The 26,129-nt window shown below is 40.2% G+C and overlaps 1 protein-coding gene across 10 annotated transcripts in view; it reads left to right on the top strand.

The window, feature by feature from the left end:
- Nucleotides 1–26,129, top strand: part of TRDMT1 (tRNA aspartic acid methyltransferase 1) — an 80,674-nt gene that overhangs the window by 13,596 nt on the left and 40,949 nt on the right. Inside the window, exon 1 of one of the 10 annotated variants that reach the window (XM_047066663.1) lies at nt 3,890–5,270. The exons of 6 other annotated variants lie outside the window; for them this stretch is intronic. In XM_047066663.1, coding sequence (XP_046922619.1) covers nt 5,207–5,270 — 64 coding nt within the window. In that variant the 5' untranslated portion in view covers nt 3,890–5,206. Of the gene's footprint in view, nt 1–3,889; nt 5,271–17,739; nt 17,765–26,129 lie in introns of those variants that run through there. 3 more of the 10 variants (XM_047066652.1, XM_047066660.1, XM_047066659.1) reach the window with 3 other exon arrangements.

Genomic DNA, 26,129 nt, shown 5'->3' with positions numbered 1-26,129 from the left:
TCAGCAGAAAAATCTAGAATTACATTTCCTCATGATTCTGATTAAAAAAAAAAACATTCATTCTCTTCCTTCTTCTGAGGTCAGCATAAGATAGTATTTACAACTGGAAGTCCCTAGAGTACACTTCATAAAAGAAAAGTACTATTCCTTCAAGACACCATGAAGTTCATCATTTTCCATCTGTTCTTTTTCTCTTGGAAGTTCATCGTGTCATTGAAAGAACACACCTGTTGTTTCTTGCCTCTTTTCTTTTGTGACAGTTTGTGAATAAGATGAATGGACATCAGAGGAAGAAATGAAATATTTGGTTACAAGGTTTGCTATTGTGTGAGTTCCTTTCCTCTATATCTTTAGGGCACTTTTTAATTGAATTGAATTGAATTGAATTATTTTGTGATTTTTTGAATAATTTATTGTCTCATTAGCTAACATACAGTGTATACAGTGTAGTCTTGGCTTCGGGAGTAGATTCCCATGATTCATCACTTACGTACAACACCCAGTGCTCATCCCAACAAGTGCCCTCCTCAATGCCCATCTCCCATTTTCCCCGTCCCTCCCACTCACCCCCATCAACCCTCAGTTCGTTCTCTGTATTTAAGAGTCTCTTATGGTTTAGGGCACTTATTTTATTTATTAATTTTTAATTTATTTTCTATTTTTTTAAATGTTTATTTTTGAGACACACACACACACACACACACACACACAGCATGAGCAGGGGAGGGACAGAGAGAGAGGGAGACACAGAATCTGAAGCAGGCTCCAGGCTCTGAGCTGTCGGCACAGAGCCCAATGCGGGGCTCAAACCCATGAACCATGAGATCATGACCTGAGCCAAAGTCAGACCCTTAACCGACTGAGCCACCCCAAGCGCCCCTTGGGGGAATTATTTTAAATCAGTGTTCATAGTACAATAATTAAGCACTTGCTGCACACTTCAACACTGTTCATTTATTGATGGGCTACCTGTTAAGGTCATGACTTCACGAGACTGACTTTCAAGCAACTCTCTCCAATAAAACTTTCTGTGATGATGGAAGTGTTCTCTCTTGGCTGAGCAGTACTGTAGCCATCAGCCACATGTGGCTATTAAATACTTGGAGCGTGCCTAGCGTGACTAATAAACTACGTTTTCAATATTAATTAAGCTAATTTAAACTTCAATCAGCAAATGTGGCTGCCTGGGTCTCAAGCTGCCTGGGTCTTGGTGGGAGTTCAGAGCGAGACACTTATGTGTGCTGCTGTCTACTGACTTCCAGCGCTCCTAGGCTCCGCACCCCCTCGGTCATGCCTCTGGCTTGCAGACTTCCAGCCTCGCATCCATACTTCTCCAAGCCAGACCACTCCTAGACGCCATCCACAACCCCCACTTAGGGCCCTGAGAGGCCTGTGGCCATAAGCACCTCTCTGCAGCGTGCTGATGTGACCTTGTTCAGTTGTGGCTCCTAAAACCGGCATCACCCAGTTGGGGGATGAGCAATTGCAGGGGTCAGAATCACGCTGTTGGACACAGTTGAAGGGACCGAGAATGAAATCACTTAGACGACGTCATCCGATAGATGCTGTTTATGAAACACACTTTTATGTTGTGCTAGGCATTGGGCTACGCGCTTCAGATTGTCCTCTAGCCCTCACAGCCACCACATGTCCTATTTGTACATATTTTAGACACGTGCTTAGGCTCAGAGAGGGTAAGTGACTTGCCCAAAGTTGCATAGCTAGGAAGCAGCAGACCTACGATTCCTGTTTACGCTCTTTGGCTCTCATGATCGAAGAGGGACAGGTCTTCAAAATCAGTGCAGAAAGAATAGATTTTAGGTGACTGTAAACAAAGATGTTCTACTAATTTAAGGCCTTCACTGCAAACGTCTCCCTCTGTGAAGTATGCTGTGCCCCTCAGGAACAGCTCACAGCTGAGGCCTAATGCTGGCGCATCGGTACTGTGATGTAAAGGCCTTCTTGAACAAGCAGGAGGTTGCAAGTGGAAGATGAATTCTCAGGGCCTTTCTGATTCAGATCCCTTCTGAATACAATTTCCTCTCTTGAGGACATTTATTGCCAATTTACTCCCACATGACTACTTTTTTTTTTTTTTATTTTCCATGCAATTCATAAAGACCATTCTTTTTGCTGGGTGAAACCAGAATGTAATGTATTCATCACTCAAATTTGCATAAACAGGGTATTCTCTCCCTTCGGCCAGGCTGTGTAAGAATCCACATCACGTTTCACTGGGGAATAAAGAATGGCCTGGATCATGAAACTCAAAGATGATTGCCAAAAGTATTTTAAACATTTGGCGGACTGTCTTAGTTCTGTTGGATATTAATGTTCACGGGAATGGCAGGCAGGAGAGGAAGGACAAAATATGATAGATTTCAAGTTATACGATGAGCTCTTAAATAACTGAGATATGCTGTTATTTTTTTTAACATAGTCTTAGTGTTATATTGTGCTCCTTAATTATTTCTGATATGCTTCCTTTGTGCCAGATGTTAACTAGCATTTTGGCTTTTTTTTTTTTCAAGTGTATTTTGTGTGTTTTGAGGGAAAACAACACTGAATGTCCTCAAGTTTGATTTTTGATATTTGTATTGTCAGAAAGTGTGTTGAGCTTCTGTAACTAGAATATAAGCTCTGTGGGACATGTCACTGAGGATAACTTTTTGGGAAACTGTAGGATTAGAAAGCTGTTTTTCTCCTTTAAGAACATTTGTAGTTTGCTTTTAGGAACAGGTAGGATCTCTCTTTCAGAACGCTGGCAAGGTATGGATCAGGGAACCAAACACGTCGGGGTTTCTAGCCTAGGATTCTAGAAAGAAGAATCCGTTTGACAGAGAATTTAGAGAAGAAGGCTAGCCTTTCTGGGCAACATAAAGAACATGAGCAAGGAACGCGAGTGGGGAAACTGAGACACGAAGGATGTTTGGGGAATGCCCACTGTTCCAGTTTGCAGCAGAGCTGAAGAAGGAGAGAAAACAGAGTTAAGAAAGAAACATAAGTCGGGGGCTATATTGTGAAGACCCTTAAGGATCAGCGTGAACAGTTTGTAATCAGCCTGTGTGGGAATGGGGGTCTACCTCCCTCCCTCTCAGGAGATTGGCATTTTCCACGAACTCGTCCACATAGTTTTGGCCTGTCTCTCTCCTACAGGGTAAGATCGTTGGTCATATTTATTGTGATTTATAGTACCCATGCTAAACAGATTCTAGGTTTGTGTAACATTTTGGTTGTTGACCGTATATAAATCATTGTGACTACATAGCTCCCTTTATAGGTGCTGATATGTTTATTGTACTAATATTATGTAACAAATACTAGAAAAGTTTGTTTCATGCATTATATTTGTGATGTTACTGTGTATATATGATTTCCATAAATTAAGTTGGCTTAAGAGTACCTTTGTTCAGGGGTGCCTGAACACAGGGCTCAGTCGGTTGAGCATCTGACTTCGGGTGAGGTCATGATCTGGCCGTTCACAAGTTCCAGCTCTGCGTTGGGCTCTGTGCTGAGAGCTCAGAGCCTGGTGCCTGCTTCAGATTCTGTCTTCCCCTCACTCTGCCCCTTCCCCACTCACATACTCTCTCTTTCTGAAAAATAAATATTTTTTAAAAATTAAAAAAAAAGAGTACATTTGTTTACACCAGATTTAAAAAATGTCTTGGATAATTTCAATTTGAGCAGATAATTAACATGTGGCCTGGGGTGCCTGGGTGGCGCAGTCGGTTAAGCGTCCGACTTCAGCCAGGTCACGATCTCGCGGTCCGTGAGTTCGAGCCCCGCGTCGGGCTCTGGGCTGATGGCTCAGAGCCTGGAGCCTGTTTCCGATTCTGTGTCTCCCTCTCTCTCTGCCCCTTCCCCATTCATGCTCTGTCTCTCTCTGTCCCAAAAATAAATAAACGTTGAAAAAAAAAATTAAAAAAAAAAAAAAAAAAAACATGTGGCCAAAAGGGGACTCGCTTTCTCAAAAACTAATTCAGGCTTAGAATCTTAGAGCTGCAGGGCCCTCAGCACCCATTTCTCCTGCTTCCTTCCCTTTTATTTTGCAGATGGGGAAACCAGGCTCAATGCAAAGTCACATAATCAGTTATTGCCAATGCCAGGGCTAAGATTCTGTTCTCTGCTGTCTTTCTGCCACCCTTCGTATCTGAAATAAGTGACCAACAAAAACATTTAAAGGCCAATACACATTTACAATGAAAAAGTTTCATAGGAAACATCAAAATGGAGCAGTTCCATAATTCAGATAGGGTAGTCATACTTTTGTTTATAACATTACACTGGGGCACTTGCAAAGTTTCTAACAAATCAGTTCTTAACTTATTACAAGTGGCACTCCCCAGTTTTTCCTAACAAAAGTTAACGTGTGGTGGTAATGGGAACAATATGACACCACACCATGAGATCATTTCCTCCCTTGCACATGGCCATGTTTTACTTTGTGATCCGGCTTCTGACGACGTGGTCACTGGAGCATCTTGGCGAAGCAAGGCCCCGGCACTTGGAGGGACATAAATACTTCCGCGTTATATTAACAGCAGATCCTCTGTTCAGGATACTTTCCACGTTAAAGTACAACGAACCCCACTAACAATTACAGCAAGCGTCCTCTGTCCTGGCGTGCACAGGGGCTCTCTGCTGCATGGCCGCTGAATTCTGAACTTGTAACTAACTCTGGGACCCGCTCGCGGGAGGAGGATGGTTTATCTCTGTCACCCCAGCACAGCCACAAAACCTGGCACGTGGTACGTGCACAAAACCAACGTTAGTGAGGTCTGGACACTTAAGGCTTCCAAGTGACAGTGAAGCATCGAGCCTGGAAAATGGGTTTTTCTGGGTTCTAACCTGTCTGTGTTCATTCACTTTGAGGCAAAGGTAGATTTCGCCCGTCTACTGAGCTCCGGCTTAGTGTTTTCTTCCAAAGTCCCTGAATGCACTCTGACAGGAAGATGGAGCGTAAATCAGGCTGCTATTCACTTGGGAGGCCGTACTGTTTTGTGTCCGTTGTCCCCCCGCTGACCCCTGTCACCCCCGGGGCTCCCAAGCTGCTTGAAGCTCTCGGAGCGCGGGAGCTGCGGGAGAGGGGGAACTGAAAAGCCGCGGAACCAGAGGCGAGGGAGCAGCGCGGGCGGAGGAAGGACGAGATGGGGGGGGGAACCGGCAGGCCTAGCTGCGAGGCGGCGGCGGCGGCAGCGGCGTGGAGATGGAGCCCCTGCGGGTCCTCGAGCTGTACAGCGGCATTGGGGGCATGCACCAGGCGCTGAGAGGTGAGGAGCACGCCCCGCCTCTCCCTCCGTTCACCCCTCCGCGCTGCTCACAGCCTAGGTGCGGGGGAGGGGCGAAGCGGCGAGACGCTGGGGGCGGAGAATGGAGGGGGAGGGGGCGCTCGGTTGTCTTGGAAACCGCCCCAGCGCGCCGTCCCCGCCCGGCGCTGCGGGCGGAGACTCCTTTCCTCCCGCCCCGAGCGATGCCTGAAGGGCGGGCCCCACGTCTCAGAGGACTCCGTTTGTGAGTGCTCATCCGCGAGGCCAGGCTAGAAACTCAAACTAAAATGGTACCCGCGAAGGGGGGAGAGGCGAGCCCCTGCCTGGTGCGGGTCCCCAGTTCTAAGTGTGGCTGCCACCTAGAGGCGTGGACACCTGCTGCTTTTGCCCTGGACGAAGTGGAGACGAGGGAGGGGAGGTCGCTGGGGGTCTTGGCCGGTGAGGGGATGGACTTTCGAAGGGATAGCTGCAGTTCAAGGTCGAAGTTAGGGAAGCCTAAATACACTGTGGAGAGAAGGCATTGAGTCAAAACCTGCTCCTTTCTGGCCTTTGAAAAGAAACAGCTGGTCTTGTCTAGATACTTTGGCGCCAGGAGAGCGGAGTTGAAACTTCGTTGTGACCTTGGGCTAGGTCCTTCACATTTTTGAACATGTTTCCTGGTTTTAAGATGTGAAAAATAATCTGTTTTCAGAGAAGGCTTGTGAGGATTAGAGATGAGGCGAGTGCAATGTTTAATAATAGTGCGTGGTACATTGTAGCCACTCAAAGCATTATAAATTATTAGTACCTCTCTTTTATGTACGTCTTCGATTTTGAGATTTTAAATTTCTTTAGTGATAAGTTGGAGCTGAAAGGTTTCGTTTTTGGTGACGTTTGCTCAAAAATAATTCTTGAGCTCCTGTACTGTGCCAGGTACTGTCGAGGCACTGGAGAAACAGCGTGACAAATAGACTTGGAGCATGCGTGTTTATTCTTAAATTACTAAGACAACCACAAAACTGAAACTTGCCTGCTTCCTTTTTTTAGTTTCGAGGGTAAGAAAAGACTACTGTAAGATACAGAGAATATATAATGAGTTGAGCATGATCAGTTTTCTGAGCATATATATTTGGTTGTAGATGAGGTCAGTGATTATTAAATTTTTATTACTTACAATTATTTTCTGGCTCTCAATGTTCACTTCTCTTATCAAAATTTACTAGCTTGAAAACAAAAGAAAATTCTAGGGGTGCTTGGCTAGCTCAGTCAGAGAGGAGCACAGGGCTTTTGATCTCGGGGTTGTGGGTTCCAGCCTCATGTTGGGTGTAGAGATCACTTAACACGAATGAATGAATAAAGTTTCAAAAAAGAGAAAATTCTAGAACTATCTATTCTCTTAGTTAATTTTGTAAGATTTTATAATGTCAGCATTTTCCCCCTTGTTTTGAAAACCCTTAATGAACATAATTTTAAAGCTTGTTTTGTACTTTATCATAAACTGTAACTCAACTACTCTTCAAGGGTTGAACATAAGATTATCCCCTAATTTTTTGCAAGTATAAATGTGCTACAATTACATCCTTGCGCATAAATTCTAATTTTCTCTTTAACCGTTTTTTCTAAAAGTGAAATTAATTTGTTTAACAATAAGAGACTGTGTGCCACTTAACAAAGTAAAATTATGAGAATCTTTTTTAAGGTTTTTTGATAGATAATATAGCAAATTAAGTGCCTCCCTGAACTACATATTCATTAGGAATTGTAATATCCATTTTTTAACCTTTGCTAATTTGATAGGAGAAATTGTATAATTTTAACTTGCGGTTTTTTTTGTTCAATGAAATATAAGTATATTTTCTCCTATTAACCACTGCAACCTGAATTTGTACACATATATCTGTTACCACTGCTACCATCCTGAATGTAAGCTTTATTAAAATAGTTTCCCAATTGCTCCCCTGCTTCTACTTTTCTTCCCTGCTCTACCCTTTCTCCACAAAAGAGAATGATCTTTTGCACAGTAAATCAGATCATGTCACTTCCCTGCTTAAGTGGCTTCCCTTTGAGGTTAGAATCACAGCCCTGTCTTCTCTGCTTTGGAGATCTGGCTTCTGTCTGCGTCTTCAACCTTATGTGCCACTGTCCTCCTCCTTCTCATATCCAGACTCACTGGTCCTTCTCTGGGCTCCTCAAACCCTCCAGGTTCCTGTTATGTTCTGGCCTTTGTTTTTGCTGTCGTCTCTATCCAGAGTGCTCTAATCCCAGACTCTTCCGCTGCAGCTGCGTTTCATGTCTCATGTCTTAGTTCACATGTGGCCCCTTCAGAGTAGCCTTCCGTGGCTGACCCTGTGATTTAAAGTAGCCTTCCTGCTGTGTCTCCACCTTGATGGACTCTCACCTTTTGGTTTCAGGTCTACCTATAAGGAGTATTGACTCTTAATCATATCTGATGCAAATATTTGCCCCACATGTTTGTATTCTGGTGTTCATTTGTTTGATGCACCAAAGTTTAAAATTTTTTTGTAATAAAATGAATTGCTGTTTCCCATGTGGTTTTTATACAGTAAGAAAGACCAAAGGTAAGAGCGCTAACTGCAGTATTTATTAAGGACCTTTTACATGTCAGGCTCTATGTTAATGATTTAATAAACTAGTTAGTGGTAAAGCCAGTATTGTAACCCAGGTTTCTGCACCTGACCTCTTAACCATGCTGTGCTGCCATTTTTATGTTTAAATCCACTACTTGAATCTACAGTTTATATAATAATAAGCACAAGAGGAATAATAACTTCAGATTTCTAGATAAGGTTTATGATCGAAACATTTTTTTATTGTGGTAAAATACACATAACATAAAAGGTACCATTTTAACCATTTTTAAGTGTACACTTCAGTGGCGTTAACTAAATTCACAGTGTTGTGCAAACATCAACACCATCCTTTCCAGAACTTTTTCATCATCCCAAACAGAAACTCTGTACCCTCTAAACAAGGACTCCCCATCATCTCTTCCCTTTTGTATCTGATTCACTTAGTATGTTTTCAAGGTTCATCCATCTTGTAACATAGAAGTGCTTCAATTCCTTTTTATGGCCGAATAGTTTTCCATTATATACATATACCACATTTTGTTTATCCATTTCTCTGTTGATGGTCTTGTTTGTTTCCGCCTGTTGGCTCTTGTGTATAATACTGCTGTGGGTATTGGTTTCAACGTATCTGATTCCCTGCTTTCAGTTCTTTTGAATATATACCCAGGAGTGGAATTGCTGGAGCATATGATAATTCTATGTTTAACTTTTTGAATAATTGCCAAACTGTTCCACAGTGGCTGCACAATTTTATATTTGTACTAGCAATGTGGGGGGGGTTCCAATTTCTCCATCTATCAAAATGATTCCTTATTCCAATATATTTGTGTGTGTATGTGTATGGGTATGTGTGTGTGTATATATATATATATTTTTTTTTTAATTAATTTATTTTTTTTTTTTTGGTAATAGTTATCCTAAAGGGTGTGAAGTGATATTCTAGTCTGGTTTTGATTTTGATTGTTCTAACAACTAAAGTTAAGTGTCCATGTGTTTATTGGTCATCTGTGTATTTTCTTTGGAGAAATATCTATTTATGGTTTTTGCCCATTTTGGAATTGGATTGTTTTTTATTCTGTTGTAGGGGTTCTTTATATATTCTGGATATTAATCCCTTATGACATATATGATTTGCAGATACTTGCTTCCACATAACTGAATTTTAAAAGATAAATTTAATTGCTTGGGCAGCATGAAAGTTTTGTGTGAAAACCAATGCACATTTTAATACCTCAGTTGAAATTTTCATCTTACGAAGGAAATGCAGTGTGCTCTTATATTGTTGCAGTCACTATGTAGATACTTCTTTATCTTCTGAGTTTCATTTAACTTTATTTTTTATCTGCATGTCCATGTGTTTACCTACTCCATATCTTCTGGTATTTCTTTGTGTTCCTGTATAGCTTCTAGCACAGTCCTACACTTGTGACAGGTTGTGTGTGGTTGGCTGTTGAGTTCATTATTGAGTTGGTAATCATTCTACCATTATGTTGATAAAAGCATGGTTTTTTTAGCCCAAATTTTTATATAATACAGAACTCTTCATTACAAACCACATAATCTATTCTCTAGCTAACATAAGCAAAAAAAAAAAAAAAATACACACACACACACACACACACACACACACACACACACACGCACACACACATTTGGAAGCTCACAGAATCTACACAACACCCAGCAAAGAGGTTAGGTGAATAGGAGCACTTCTCAAACAACATTCTGGGCTTTGCTCCTACACAGCTTCATACCGACATCACCGCTTTCCCCAATACTGCTGGGGGCCACTTGTGAGAAGTGTCATCACTGTTTTCCCCTGAAGGGTGGATGCTTCTACCATCTCTGTCACCAAAATGATGGATTTTTTTCATTTGCTTCCTCACATTGCTACTTCTGATTTAAAGCTGTATATGGATGCAGTTGATTGGTGCACATTACATCCCATTGCCAGCAAAGAAAGCTGGGAGAGTGAGTTCTGGGTTCTGTTTTGGAAAGAAGGGACTCAAAATATGGTAAAATTTTCAAACATAAAAGACACAGGCAGAGATTCTAGATGGCCACAAGTATAACAAATATCTTTCACATTATTTAAAATATGTTGCACTGTATAGGGTCCACTTATTACTGCTTTGACATTATTTATGCCTACACAGTCTATAAAGTCTTGGCTAATGAAATGAAAATACCTCCATTCAGAAAGTAGTGGGAGAGGTTGTTTTGCGAGTTATATGTTGGTGGGGCCTGCAAGGCAAGCTGCAGATGTAAATAAGATTTACCTGCAGATGTAAATCTTATTTGTTAATAAGATTTTGTTTCTCTCATAAAATGTGGTATCAGGAAAAAAGTAAAATGTGGTTTAAAGTGTTGAATAAAGGAAAGCTCTAGCTGCTATATATATACATATATATATATGTATATATATATATATCATTAAGGATTAAGGGATATATGTCATAAGGGATTAATATCCAGAATATATAAAGAACCCCTACAACAGAATAAAAAACAATCCAATTCCAAAATGGGCAAAAGCCATAAATAGACATTTCTCCACAGAAAATACACAGATGACCAATAAACACATGGACACTTAGCTTACATAGAGAGAGAGAGAGAGAGAGAGAGAGAGAGAGAGAGAGAGAGAGAGAGAGTCAGCCACTGAGACATCCTTAAAAGTAAAAAGGCCTGCTCTACCAAATAATTTCTAAAGGTGTTGATTTTGAGTTTTAGTTACATAACACTTAATCATATTTAGTAGCAGTTACTCAGCCTTAATATTTTCTGTTAAAATGTTAAGCCATTTGTCAGTCTTTAGTTATTTTCTGAATTTCTTTATCTTCATTTCTCAATGACTTATATGCCAACCTGGGACTCTCCCAAACCACTTTAGAATTAGGTGTGCTTAAAACTGAATCTGGCAAGTTTATTATTATTAAATGTAGGTCTGAATGTCACCTGGGGATGTTTCTGGAGCAGTAGCTGTAAGGGGCTAGAATTTGAGCCGCTTAATTTTTTTTTCTCTTTTATTGTCTTTGGGATTGTAAAAATGTCCTCTTTTTTTGCCTATTTCCCCATTTACTCTTATGACTTTTTACCAGATTTAAAGTGAAGTGACGTAAAAATTTGTCCCGTTTGAAAATATCTATCATTGGTTCTCTATTATCTATAGAAGTTATCAGATTGTTTTTTCCAAACTTGAAATACAAAGATGAAATATGTAGGATGGATTTTGTATATTCAACAGAGGAGAACCCTAACTTTCCATTGAATGATAGACGTACCTATCGTTTATGTGTTGAAAATGCACGTTTACTTCACCACAGAGTATTACTGTTTTGCACAGATCAGATCTTGTACCCTGTCCTAACGTGTAGATGACCGGTTTAATTTGTGTTGTGACCTACCTACTGGGGCTTTTAGGGGCGCAATAAACCGTATCCCTCTTCGTACTTCTGAACAAAGAGAGAAATAAAACAGGAGGAAGGCAAACAGGAAATAAGGATTTGTATGCTTTTTATTGCTGATGAAGTCTGCGTCGGAGGATGTAGCTTAGTGAGAGGGCCAGATGGGTCAGCTGACATTCAGCCAGACGATCAGGCAGCACACCTTTGGGCCCAGCTGGAGAAGCAGGCAGAACACGTGTTGCCTGTGGGTAGCTTATTCCCAAGAGGAAGACGGGTGGAGCCGAGCCAGCAGGCCCAGTTGGTTCTTCTCAAATTAGCCCATTGATTACAGCCGTCACTCTTCCTTCCCATGGAAGTGGTGAAGGGTTGGGATGGGGGAGGGGTTTAAAATGAACGGAAAGCGCTCACGTGGAAGAAACATCAGGAGCAGGAACACGTACGCTTCACATGCCAGATGCTTGTAGGAATCCTTCAGCTGTCACGGTTTTTCTCTTTTTCAAATGCTCTCTCAGCCTTTTAATATTTGATACTTAAACCGTCCCCGACAGTTATTTGGTAGCGTCGCATAATTTGAAATACGGTGGTTTGTTTTTGTAGCAGCTTGGTCTTAAATCCTCCTGTGTTTGGCACTGGGAGATAGTAGCATCAGACGGTGTTTGTGTGGGACAGTTTCAGGGAGAGACCATTTCATCTCCTCGTCGACAGGACACGGTTCTGTTGTCAGAAGGCCTTGGTACTTCCTAGCTTTGTGACCTTGGACAAAAACTAAACTTTCCGTGCCTGTTTCCTTTTCTATCAAATGGGGACAATTATAGTACTTACCTCAAAGCGGAGGTATGAAAATTATACATTAATAAACACAAAGCGCGTCACTAGTGCTCGGAATGTGGTAAGTGCTCAGTAAATACGGGCAGCTATTACCAAAAATACTAAAGTTATAGAAAGTTATTACATGTTGTTAAAAATGGCCTTTAGAAAAAGCTGGTTATTAAGTATTTGAAGTTGTCAAAGAGCTTTCAGACTAGATTTGAATTCTGCAGGACTAGATCAGCAAAAGAAATTATTTATAGCTATAGAAGATGATATGGAATGAATATGTAGGAAGAGGTAAAAGAGAAGGGCAATGAAGAGAGCAGAAAATTCTGTTTCGCCCTCTTGATTCTCTAGAAAGCTTCCTTATTCACTAGGGAATAGGTTTCCTCACTGGATCTACTTTGTGCATTTTCCTGGCCTCCTATTCAATGTTTTTGGAACTACTCCATATATTTCTCTGAGTGACAAAATGAATGCCATTATTTAGGAGTCAGACCGAACTGCCAAGTATGAGCTGTGTAAGTCCTGGAAAGTTGTGTGACTTTCTGAGCCTGAACTCTCTGTGAGACGGATGCAGTCATACCTTCTCACAGGGTGTTGTGAATGATGTTAAATGGAACAGCGGATGTAGGAAATACAGTGTAGGTACCGAGTAAATCTTAGCACCTTTTCTTCTTCCCACAGTGTTTTGTAGCTGACTTTCCCTACTTAATTGCATTGGATGACCTCATTGATAAAATCGGGATAATAACTAACCTAACAGGCTTGGTAGGAGGACTTGATAGAACTGTATACATAGAGGTGGTATAGTTCCTAGTATATAATATGTCATAACTAATGCTGCTGATGCTACTTAGGAAGTCGAACATTTTCATATACTTGTTATTTGTATTTGTTTTGTGATGTGTTCATGTTGCCATTGGTTTATTCTTTTTTTATAATTGGTGATTTGCTATTCCATTTTGTTATGATATTTTTTCCAGGCAGGATTTTGGAAGATACAGTTTTTCAGATAGTCAAGAAAGGAAAAGTTATACTGGACAGAAGGAACATCCTGTACAGACACGCAGACGTGAGATAGCGTGGTCTGTGTGGAGACATACAATTATTAAAATATCATTGCAATATAAATGCTATTAGAAAATAGATTTTTATGAGGTACCAAATCATGCGACGCCATACAACCTGATAAGATGCTTGGATTTTTATCTCCTAGGTCTGGTTAGCAAATGAAAGTTAAGTTAATGAAACTGTCATTTGTGTTCCAGAAATTGTTTTGGGTGACCATGATGTGGTAGTGGTGGCAAGTGGAGCAGAGAGGCATGGTGGCCAGTGAGGAGATTATTGTCCAGAGATCACGAATTTAGGCAGAGCCAATAAATGGAGACGATGACTTAGATTATATACAGGATCTAAATATCAACAAAACCTGGTAGTTATTTGAGTGTCAGTTTCCTAGGTTTATGACGTGGGTAGTTTATCAGATGGGATTGTCAAGGTGGGAGAGCAATAATAGGTTCCAATTTAGACTTGCAGAGTTTTGAGTTGTCTGTACCACCCATGGAGATGCCACATGGGCAGCTGCTTGTCAATTTTGGCCCGAGGGGTCGATGAGACCAGAAATAAAGATTTGTTTCTGTGTATGTGTTGAGTGTAGGGAAGAGGACCAACAAGATGGAATGCTGGGGGGCAGCGACTTCGTGTGGCCAGGTAGAGAAGATGTATTCACAGAGCGAAACTGAGCAGAAAGAATTAGAGAGCGAGAAGGAGGACTGAAAGAACACTGTGCCATGAAAATAAACGGAGGAGAGGATTTTAAGGAGTGATTTGATATTAAAAGCCAAGTAAAATAAAGACTAAAATGTATTCTTGGGTTAGTTGCCATTTCCTGGCTGGTATCCTACGTCGTAGCCTTCTGAGAGGTATTAATCAGTTTGCTTTGATGGTCAAATAAGTTTAGGAAGCTCTTCATACGATATTGTCCCATGAAAGTCTCAGGACACGTTAATAGACCAAAAGTGTTGAGAAGCCCTGCAAAAAGGGTGCTGTGTGGTTTAAATCCACACTTCCCATATGTATTTGAGTAAGGAACATTTTTTTTTTTTTTGTTTTCTAAGTGTGGAAGGGGGTCACACTTATTAGCATCCTGTAAGATAACGTTCCTTAGAGCGCGTCTTGGGAAATGCCTTCTGGGCAACAGGAGGGCCCTGATGGTGCCATGGGAGAAGGTGCCAGGTCCAGTGGGTTGGTGAGTTGAGAAGTGCCAGGGTGATGCGCAGGGACTAATGTGCATTACCTTTGATGATGCTGACAACACTGACTGGCTCTAAAGTGAGCTTCTCTGCAATTTTTCTGTAAGGCCAGACTTTGTAATGTTCCCATTATCTCTGTTGTTTCTAAAGGTGTACAAAACTGAACTCCTGCTTCTCCTTCCCTCTTCAGCCTTCCTCATCCTCATATCAGGTGTCTCCTTTTCTCTCGTGCCCACACCCGTGTCTTGGGGCCATCTTTGTTTGTTCTCTTTTACTCATCTCTGCAAATGCCACAGGATCTCCCTTCAAACTCTATTTATACTTCCATCCTTCCTCTCTAGCCTCACCTTTACCACCTCATCCATAATCTCTGGATTCATTTTTAAGTTTTATCAACCTTAATTTGCGTGCCACCCCAGATTCACTTGGCCCCACCTGCCCCCTGGCCCCTGAGCTGCTTATTCAGTGTTGTTCCCCAACTCTTCCGCTGTTGCCTCGTTCCCTAACACTTCCAGAATGCTCATTCCACCCCCAGTATCCAGACTGAAATGTTGCTCCAGAAGCTGCCTGGAGGGGTCGGATAACACAGCTTGAAGTGGAGAGGAGAGGAAGAGTCATGCCTCTGCAACAATAGAAAATACTTATATATTGGTCTCTGCCCCCAGTTCCTGGCACAGAGCTCCTAAAACCCTTATAATTTCCTGAGTGATAAGAGCACTAGGAGCATGTTTTGTTCTCATATGTGGTCTTTGACCCTGGTTCCTGACACAGAGCTCCTAAATCCCTTGGAATTTTCTAGGTGGTAAGAATGTCTTTTGTTCTAACGAGGCGGCTCTTGATCTGCTCCTGGATAGCGTCAGGATGGGGGGTGGTCACTGGGAAGACTAAGGGTAATTAGCATGGAACTTTCAGCTTCACTCCCATTCTCTGGGAAGGAGAGGGACTAGAGAGGAAGTTGATGGTTGATCGTGCATATGTGATGAAGCCTTCATAAAAATCCTACTAGTATAGGTTCAAAGAGCTTCTGGCTTGGTGAACACATCCACGTGCCATAATGGCGGTGCACCCCAACTCCATGGAGACAGAGACTCCTGTGCTCCGGGCTCTTCCATACATTGCCCTATGTATCTCTTCAGTGGGCTGTTCATCTGTATCCTTTATCATATCCTTTATTATGTAATCAACTGTCAGACATAAGTGTCGCTGTGAGTTCTCTGAGCTGTTCTAGCAAATGATGGAATCCAAGGAAGGGGTTGTGGGAACCTTTGATTTGTAGCCAAGTAAGACGGAGTCATCGGTAACCTAGAGACCTACTCCTTGCCCTTGGTGTCTGACGTTGGGGAAGTCTTGTGGGTCTGGGCTCTTAAGGGGCCTTGGCTAACTCTGGTTAGTGTCAAAGTGAATTGTGGATATCCACCTAGTGTCAGAAGTGTTGTGACTATAGTAGTAGTGTGTGAGTAAAGGAGAACCACAGGAGTGTTTCCCTATACGTGCCTCATGAGATGACTTCTCATCAGGAAGAGACATGGTGAAGGAGTCAGCAGGTACATCCTCTGTCTTTGTCTCCCCACCAGTGTTCCCTGCTCAGATACATGTGGGGATGTGGAAGTGTTGCTTTAAACCAAATAGTGTCGTTACTGCAGGGCTCCTGTCACCTTCAATACATCCTTCCCCCTGCAGCTGTGGGGAGTGGTGGTCCACACAGCCTGCCCTACCAGTCCTTCACGAGAGAGCAGCTGGCTGGGTTTTCCTGTGAAGCTGTGGCCGGTGTAGTGATGCACTGCCTTCTGTTTCCTTTTCCCCCTTCCCTGCCTCACTGTCCTGTACTCTTGCTACTTTGGGGTTTTCCCTCCCAGAAAGAGCATCTGCTGCGAAGCTTCGCCTTGGGTCCTTTTTTAGGAAACCTGGACAAAAGGTTATTGCAACAGCCTTTTTACTGCTGTCCTTGATTCTGCTCTGTCTCCTCCAGTTCTTTTTCAACACCCTGTCAGTGTGATCCTTTAGAAATGCATTAGACAAGTCATTCCTCTGATTAAAACCTTTGAGAGGTTTCTCCTATCACTCAATGAGAGCTTCAATCCTCCTTGGTCTAGAGCCAGCCCCTTTCCGTCTCTGAGCACATTTCTTGTGCTACCCCCTTGCTTTCTTCATTCCCGACTTGCTGGCTGTCTTAGTAAGTTTGTGCCACTGTAAAGGAGTACCACAGACTGGGTGGCTTCTAAACAGTAGAATTTATTTCCCACAGTTCTGGAGGCTGGGAAGTTCAAGATCGGGGTGGCAGTGTGGTTGAATTCTGGTGAGAGCCCTGTCCAGGTTTCAGAGTGCCGACTTTACCTTGTATCTTCACATGGCTGAGAGCAGAGGGAGGAGGTAAGCTCTCTCATGACTGTTACAAGGGTTCTTATCCTATTCTTGAGGGCCCCATCTTCATGACTTCATCTGATTCTAATTACTTCCCAGGGGCGCCATCCCGTAATACCAGCACATTGGGAGATAGACTTGCAACATAAGAATTTGAAGAGGGGCACAAATATTCAGTCCATAATACAGGTCTCCTTGCTGTTCCCCTTACAAAACAAGCATGCTCCCATCTGTGTTCTAGAAAGTTCAAGATATCTATTTTCCTGCTCCTTCATCTCCGTCAGGTTTTTGCTGTTGAAACATTCTCTAACCAACCTATATAAAAATAGAACCAATCCCTTCTATACTATCTGGCTTACTCTGTTTTGTTTTTTTTTCCCCTGCCCCCATAGTACTTTCATTGTTAGACATATTATATACTTATTTGTTTATGATTTGTCTTCCCCCACCTCACAAGGATGTAAATTTTATAATAAGATAGCCTTTGTCTGGAACATTGCTTATACCTATTTGTTGAATGAATAAGTGAATAAATGTAGTAGGGTCATGTTTGCTATGAAATATGCATAGGTTGAAGTAGATATTGTACTGTGATAAGTTTAAATTTAGGTATTAAGTCTGAGTCACAAAGGTCATTTTTCTTTGCGGGAATGAGCTAAGTCAGCATTTCTCAAAGTGTGGTCCATGGATAGTATTTTGAAGGATGTTAATAGGAATTATGTAGGAGATAAACCAGTATGTGCTTGTGTGTGTGTGTGTGTGTGTGTGTGTGTGTGTGTGTGTGTGTATGTGTTGGACTGTGGACAAATAAGTAGAATCCTGAAGGGTTTTCATGACTATATGTGACATTTTAATAGATAATTTTTTTTTGTACTACATGATAAAATGTGAAATTTTCTCCAAAGAGTCAAGTGTATTGGGAACAAGTGTTTGGTTTTAACTCACTGTAGAATTTTAATCATATGTTAAAGTGAGTTATGGTGAAAATAATGAAGTTCAAGTGTTTTTTTTTTTATCCTTTTATTCATGTCAAGCAACATTACCTCTTTGTATGGAAGATTGAATAGAAGAGGTTGATACATGACAGCAAATCTGTAAGTAATTACAGAAGGATTATTATCATAGAACAGGGAGATTAAGGTTGCATGTAGAATTTGGTATTTGTTGGTGTTGAGAGCCTTTTTAGGATTTCTTTTGGCCTTTTGCTTTGCCCATGGAAGACCATCCAGTAATATCCCCCAAAAAGTGCTTTTCAGAAATAGTGCCAGTTGGCTCTCACCCTGCCTAAAAGCAAAAGATTTGTATCTCATTTTTGCAGGGTAGGTAGAATATAGTTGAGACTAAAAAAAAAAAAATACTATAAATACCATTATTTTATGTGAACGAATAGTTGCTTTTACTGTTATCCATGAATTCTTTTCATTCTGGGATTTTAAATTGCCACAAACTGAGCAAAAAACCTTGGACTGAAGTAAAACAACTCCATCAGAAAGTTGGTCATAGTTCTTCAGCATCCATTAGTAAGTTTTTGTTCAAACAAAATAGTGAATTTAATAATCCCTTAGTGAGTGAGACTTAATTTAAGAAACAAGTGCCTGAGCCTTTTAGCATGTACATGACCTTCATAGGCTTTGGCATGTTCCTTAATTATAGGAGAATTTTGGTCCAGGAAGAACCCAGAATATGAAGGACTTCTAGTTAATACAATCTAGTTAGACTTTGAACTCTCATAGATCCAATTAGACATACTAAGTAAGTAGTTTCGCCTTGCTTACATTTTTCCTGAAAACCCTGACATTTAAATGCGAATAAAGTAGCAGAGTTTCTCTGCTTCTTCAGAAGCGTTTTATTCTTGTGGCTTCAATTGACTCTTGTGGTTATTGTTGCTGAGTCAGTTGTTTAAATTATGGTCTTTGAATATTTAAACTTAATGGCAGTCTGTTGATTTGACTTAATCCTGACCATTTGTCTGTCCCTTGCTATTAAATTTGAAATGTCAGAATGTTGGTAACCATGGCTTGGGGGAAAATATGTGAATCTATCATTTTACTAGACTGTCTTATGGGTTAGCATTTTTATATTTGCCAAGGGAAACATAAAATCCAGAGTTCTGCTTCTTTGAAGAGATTATCTTTTGCATTTCTCCTGTGATTATAAAAAACAAAGGGCTTGTGATTCTATTATTTAAAACCAAACCAAAAAACAAAACTCAAACCTGTATACATATGCCTTTATAGACATATTTGTCATAAATTCTTCGATACAGTATATTCATTTTTCCCCAAAATGTTAGGCTTTGAAAAGAGAATATGGCCTTATATCTTAGTTTTCATGAAGGATCTTCATATTCCCCAATTACTGTATTTTGAAGAGCAAAGTAATAAAATGTTGCTTAGATAAGTTACATTAGCCTGAAAAAATGTCATACCATTGTTGGGTGCTTATTGAAGTCACTTGATGGAATTGATGAAAAATCATACCGATGAATTAAAAGATTTAGAAGTAATTTGTAGGAGTATGACCTTGCAGTTACATGGATTAGATATCATCGGAAACAAACCTGGAAATTACTTTTCAGAGTAATATGGTAGGGGGTTACTTTGTGGAGATCACAAGTAGTTAATGGGTATTTGAGGTTGGTATAAAGTTTCCAGTGACATCATCATTTGTGAACTCAAAAAGTGCTAGATCTCAAGGAACGCGGAAGGGAAGTTGATGTGCTCTTGAAAACTGTTAGATGACTTAAAAGTGACTGTTGATGATAAAGACTCCGATCTCAAAGATGCAGCTGAGAAAGTAGAATAAAATTATTCCATGAAATTTGAGTGGAAAAAGCAGTATTTCTAGATGGACTAATGAGATAGTGCTATTTAAAATATATTTGTGTAACTAGGGGTGCCTGGGTGGCTCAGTTGGCTAAATGTCCAACTTCAGCTCTGGTCATGATCTCACGGTTTGTGGGTTCGAGCCCAACGTCTGTCTCTCTGCTGACAGCTCAGAGCCTGGAGCCTGCTTCTAATTCTGTGTCTCCCTCTCTCTCGGTTCCTCCCTCACTCACGGTCTGTACCTGTCGCTTTCTCTCTCAAAAATAAATGTTAAAAAAATTAAAAAAATATATATATATATTTGCATAACTAAATTAAGAAATTATGTAAAATGAAGTCACTTGAATATTTCAGCTATGTCTTGTCATCATCTGTATAACAAAAATGGCCATATCCACATAATTTTGGATATTCTCCTGCAGACCCTGGGTATTGACTTTCATTCTAGTTGTCTTATACTTGGGCAATGTATATTTGTATATATAGTGTATATACAGAATGCGTGTGTGTGTGTTTGTGTGTGTGTGTAATGGACATGAGTTTGGACATAGGCAAAGGCCAATAAGGATGTACCCTGTCCTCTTCTCCGTGTAAGCTCCGTGTAGGGATAGTGGCTCCTTGCTATCCTTAAACATACCAAGAGCATTCCTGCTTCAGAGCCACTGTGCTGTTCCTTCTGCCTGGAATGCTGTCTCCTTGATAGACACATGACTAGTCCCTTGCCTTTATTCAAATGTCACCTACTCAGGGCTGCCCTGGCCACTGTCAAAAATTACTTTCTCAGGAGCCTGGGGTGGCTCAGTCGGTTAAGCGTCAGACTTCGGCTCAGGTCATGATCTCGCGGTCTGTGAGTTCGAGCCCCGTGTCAGGCTCTGTGCTGACAGCTCAGAGCCTGGAGCCTGCTTCGGATTCTGTGTCTCCCCCTCTCTCTGCTCCTCCCCCACTCACACTCTGTCTTTCTCTCCTTCAAAAATAAATAAATATTTTAAAAAAATAAAAAAAAATTACATTCTCTGCTCTGCCTCCCTGTCCTCCTTCCTGTTTAATTCCCCTCCCCCCCAACACTTATTTCTGCTTACCATACTATTTTAAAGATTGACTGCCTCCCCTTCTAAAATGTAAGTCCAGGAGGGTGAGGATTTTTTTGTTTTATTCAGTTTTGTTCACTGTTGTATCCTTGGTACCTGGAATGGTGCCTGTTGCATAGCAGATGTTGAATGAGTGTTTAAGTCATGGAGCACGAACAGTTTAAAGACTGATGTTATTGTCAGCTTGCATTTTAAAAGGATGTACCAGTTTATATCTAATAGTGTTTGACCACAAATATGCCAATGTAATATTTAAAACTATATATAGTTTACTACGTAAAATTGTTATTTTAATTTTTTATTACTAGTGAAGTTGAATATTTACACATATTTTTACACTTATTGTTCATTTTATGTTTATATAATACATTTGTTTAAAAATTAGGAAATACTTCCTCATCTCACCCATTTAATAATTTGTGCTTTTGGGGCGCCTGGGTGGCTCAGTCGGTTGGGCGTCCGACTTCAGCTCAGGCCATGATCTCGTGGTCCGTGAGTTCGAGCCCCACGTGGGGCTCTGTGCTGACAGCTCAGAGCCTGCTTTCCATTCTGTGTCTCCCTCTCTCTGGCCCTCCCCTGCTCACACTCTGTCTCACTCTCTCTCTCAAAAATAAATAAACATTAAAAATTTTTTTTAAATAAAAAAAATAATTTGCACTTTTAAGCTATCCCCCACTTAACCAATCCAAACCCATGACTGTACACATTAATGTGGCATTTATAGTGGATTCACCAAGACTTATCTTCCATTGTAGTAAGAGAGTGTACTATTTGGACTTGGGAACCATAACTCTGCCAGAATGCCAGAAGTCTTGAGGTGGGGGATGGAACTAGGAAACACTGAAAATGTATTCATTCATCCAGCATGTAATTTTTAAGTGGTTTCTGTGTCAGTTACTCTGATGTGCAATGGAGATACAGCAGTAACAAGACAGCTGTATTCTTTTTCTCCAGAGATTATGGTTTACTGAGAAAACTGATGCTACACAAATGAAGAAGAAAATTTAAAAATAAAAATTTGCTCATGCAGTAATAAACACTGCATGATTTATAGCTTTCGATCTTTATTCAACATGTGTTCATGAACATTAAAATAAACTGTAGCTTTCTTTTTTCACTTAGAATATCTTGAAGTTTTCCTTCCTTGTCATTAAATATATTTGCCAACTTGTTTTTTAATGGTTGTGTAATATTCCATTTTATGGAAGTTCTTGTTCAAAGCAATTAACTATTTTTGGACATTTAGGTTGCTTATAATCTTTTGCTATTATAAATAAAATAGCATTTTTTTGTATATAAATCTTTCATGTTAGTTTATTGTTGCCTTACATATTGGTTTCCTATTGCTGGTGTAACACATCACCACAAACAATGGCTTAAAGCAACACAAACTGATTATCTTATAGTGCTGGAGGTCAAACATCTTAAAATCAAGGTTTTGTCCAAGCTGTTTCCTCCTGGAAGCTCAAGGGGACAGTGTGTTTCCTTGTGTTTTCCAGCTTCTAGAGGTCACCTGCATTTCTTGGCTCATGACTTCATCCTCCATCTTCAAAGCTGCAAATACAGTATCTTCTAGTTTTTCTCTCTGACCTCTGTTTCCTTCATCACATCTCCTCTAACTCTAACCCTCCTCCATCCTTCTTGTGATCTGGCTGGGTCTACGTGCATAACCCAGGATGATCTCCTCTTTTTAAGATCTTTAATCATATCTGCAAAAGTCCTTGTTACCATGTAAGGTAACATTTTTATATGTTTCATGGATTAGGATGGGGATGGATTTTGGGGGGGGGTCACTGTTCTGCCTACCACATCTTAGGATATGTGCCCAGATATAAAATCGCTAAGGCCAAAGCAGTTTTGAAGGCTTTAGATACATACTGCCAAACTGCCCTCTCAAACACTGAATCCTCGATTGATACACCTGCAGTGAGAGGTCCTTACACTTAGTCCTTTCTAGCATTTGATATTCCATATTCTTATTTAAAAAAAATCTTTGAACTCTTGATAGTTATGGTGGAAAACATTTATTAAGTACTTACTGCATGGCCAGCACAAATATAAGAGCTTTATAGGTGTTAGCTAATTTAATCCTCAGAAAACTCTGACGTAGGTACTTTATTACCTCTGTTCTCTCACTTTCATGGATAAAGATGCTGAGACTTAATGAAGTCAAGTAACTTGCCTAAGTCACATAGTTGGAATTCGTAGAGCTAAACTTCAAACACAGCTGAGAAAGAGCTAGATAAGTAGATGTCCATATCCTAAAATCTTTCTTTCTGAGGACTTGTGAATACACACATACATACACGCTCTGAATAAAAGATCTCGGTAGGGTGTGCCTATGAGAGTTTTGAGTAAAAAATGATAGCCAGTATTTGTTGAATACCCCGTGGCTTAATGGAAAAAGGTTTGCAAAGAAATATATAGTCAGGAGGAGACGCAGAAGAGGAAAATGAGGAATGAGATAATTGAAGTGCTTTTTCCCCTGAGGTCTTAGGGCTAATTTATACTTTCTGATTCTGTGCCAAATTGTAAAACTTAATCCTTTTAGAGATGCCTGTAGCAGAAATTCAGGATAGGGTTTAAAACATTATGAAGTCAATAATGAAAAGAATAAGCTCTAAGAAAGGTCTACTTTATATAAAGCAAAGAGGGGCTCAGAATAGCAGGACAAATTTGGAGAGGAGTTTTTATTTTTTTTATTTTTAACTTTCTTAGAGAAGAGTTTTTAGTTTAATCTTTGGGATTTTTATGATTGATAACATGATAATAGTTTTACAACTCTTTTTTTCATTCATAGTTGGTTAGGCACAGAGTACTAATGCATACATCATTTCTTCATTGACTTCCATGAGTGTATCAGAAATGATCTTTTAAATTGTAAGAAAATCTCAACAAAGAATTTTCTACATTTTTATAGTGATGAAACATTCATAGAGGTTTGTTCATTCAAAGCAAACTTATGGAAAACAAAGTCTTTGTTATTTAAACCTGTAATAGGGTGGATAACATGTGCTTTATATTGCTTATTTCTTAACTACTTACATAAATGTTTTTAAACATGTTCATGCCTTTAAAAGATTAATAGGAAGGCTTAAATGTCATGGGAAAATGGAGAACACAGATTTAGATTTATATCCTTTGAATTCTAAATATATAAATAGATAGCTTTCAACTCTACATTTTTGGCCATATGCTATTTACTTGTTAATCTCTGTTGTTGAGTTTGTGGGATAAATAATACATTGAGTTATATTACTGGTGTGTGTGTGTGTGGGGGGGGGGTCTTACAGTCAGTTGGGCATGTTTTGAGAATGTATCCAAACCTTTTTGGTCTGTCCTTGATACCTTCCTTTTGTGATTTCTCAGGGTCACAACCAAGAGAAGCTTTGAATTCTTTTGTTCCAAGATAAAAATAGTTTTACGTTTGTTTGCTTTTCACTGATTACAAAAGCATTCTATTCTTATTGTTAAGAAAAAGACCAAATAATCCAAAAAGGTTTAAAGGAAGAAATAAAAATTACCCCCCAATTCTCTGTACCAAAAGAGATAGCCCCTGTAGACATTTGCTGTTTTTTTTTTCTTAATATGGGTACATACACATACACTTTACAAAACTTGAATTATTACTGAACAAGATTATTTAGTAACTTTTTTGTCCTTAAAAATTTCTGTCACTCCACATTAGTATATATGGGTATCATTTTTAATATGGTTGTTCTCATACATCTATGCAGTCTTACACTTACATTGTCCAAATATTTCTTAGCATAAATTGTCACAAGTAGAATCACTAGGACTAGTGATAGAAGAGTTGAATCCATGAATACTATGGTCAACAAGAGGAGGGGCACATTTTTCCAAACACTTGCTTGCACTAGACAGTGTTCATTTTATAAGACCTTTCCTAAATCTGATAAGTAAAACTGATTAATGTGGATTTCTGTCATTATTGGTGAAGTGCAGCATCCTTTTATATGTTAATAGATCATACACAATTCTTTATTTTGAATTGCCTGTAATTGAAATTTCTATTTGACTGCTTTTACTTTCAGAACTTGAATTTTGCAGGAATTGTTAAGACCGTTCAACTGAAAATATTATATGCTCCTTGAAAGAGCTTGGAGATACAGCTTACAGGTGCTCTCTACATATTTGTTGTCTTTAGAATACACGTAGAGGGTAAGGTAGTTAGGTAACCCTATAATGAAGTCCTTGCCCCCCAAATTGGGACTCCTGCGATTATTGCCTCAACTTAGGACACCTGAGGAGTGTTTGATGAAGAGATGTGCTTCTGTTTGGTAAATTAATTTTGGTTCTGTTTGGTTAATTAATTTCTCATTCACAAGGCTTTTGGTAAAGTTCATGTTGTTCTGCTTGCCAAGTTGGAATTTGAAATGCATTTCTTCAGAGTGACAAGTGATATTTCAGAGTGTGTTCTCTTAAATGCCTATTAGAACTGTTGTTTCCAAGTTACAAAAAACAATGCAAACTGGTTTACATAAAAGACGTAAATACTCATGTAATGACTGAGATCGAATATAGGCTTGGTTTGGGATGCAGCTTAAAGGGGCTCGCATCATGTTACCAGGAGCCAGTTTTCTTTCTCTGTATATCTATCTCAAATTTGTTGTGTCTAGAGTGGGTGCATTTTTATATACATGCTCCCGTTACTGCATCAGAAGGCTGTAGTTGCTGCTGCACGTAATATCCTTCCCTTCCATGGTTAAACTCAGTAAGAAAGAGCAAGCATCTCTTCCTAGTTGCCCAAGGAAAAGTCAGGTGTTCTCTCTTCTTGTGCCTACTTGCTTATTTTGTCTTGTTTGCCCTTCCTGAACCCACTCTGGAAGTCTCGGCTCAGGCATCTGACACGCGCTTTCGGAGAAACTAGGGGAAGGGGCTGAGGCTATCTGAACCACTTGAAAGAAAGTGAGTGAGGTGAGATCCCCAAAAGAAACTCTGGGACTATTGCCAGAAAAAAGGGTACTGGATGCTGGCAAAGTACAACACAGGTGTCCACTCATCTCGTGTGCCTAGTACACGATACGTACTCTAACAAATGTTTATAACTGCCTGACGCTAGCCCTATTGGTGCTATTCTTTAACATATTTGTAAAATGAATAGAATTTTGTAGGCCATTCTGGAAACTTCATTGTGTTTCCGAGGTTAAAATTTTACCCGAATGTCAAACAATCTACTTAAACACGGTCTTTCAGACATCGATAAACACTCAAGTACAGGGTTATTAAAGGCTTTTAAGCTAGTCCTGTTCCCAGGAACAGGACACTGAAGAGGGTAATCAACAATAATCAGGTTGAAGTTAGAGATCAAATTCACTCATTTTCATACTATTCATTCAAATGTTTACTGAAGGCCTATTGGGTGCCAGTTGCAGAAATGTCTGGGTGCTGTGAGTCAGGCTGGGATGCACCAGCCATGGCATGGGCTCTATCAGATCACAGAGTCTAGTGAGGTGGTGTCCTGGGATAAATGTGCTGACCGTGTGAACTACCCAGTGCAGTGACAGCCTGAGGGACCGGCCCCC

The sequence above is a fragment of the Lynx rufus genome, unplaced genomic scaffold (genome assembly GCF_022079265.1).
Source record: "Lynx rufus isolate CCGP_SWC_20201006 ecotype Redwood Valley unplaced genomic scaffold, mLynRuf1.p SCAF_7, whole genome shotgun sequence".
Lineage (NCBI taxonomy): Eukaryota > Metazoa > Chordata > Mammalia > Carnivora > Felidae > Lynx > Lynx rufus.
Note: the sequence above shows the minus strand (reverse complement) of the source record. Positions and strands in the feature narration are given on the sequence as shown.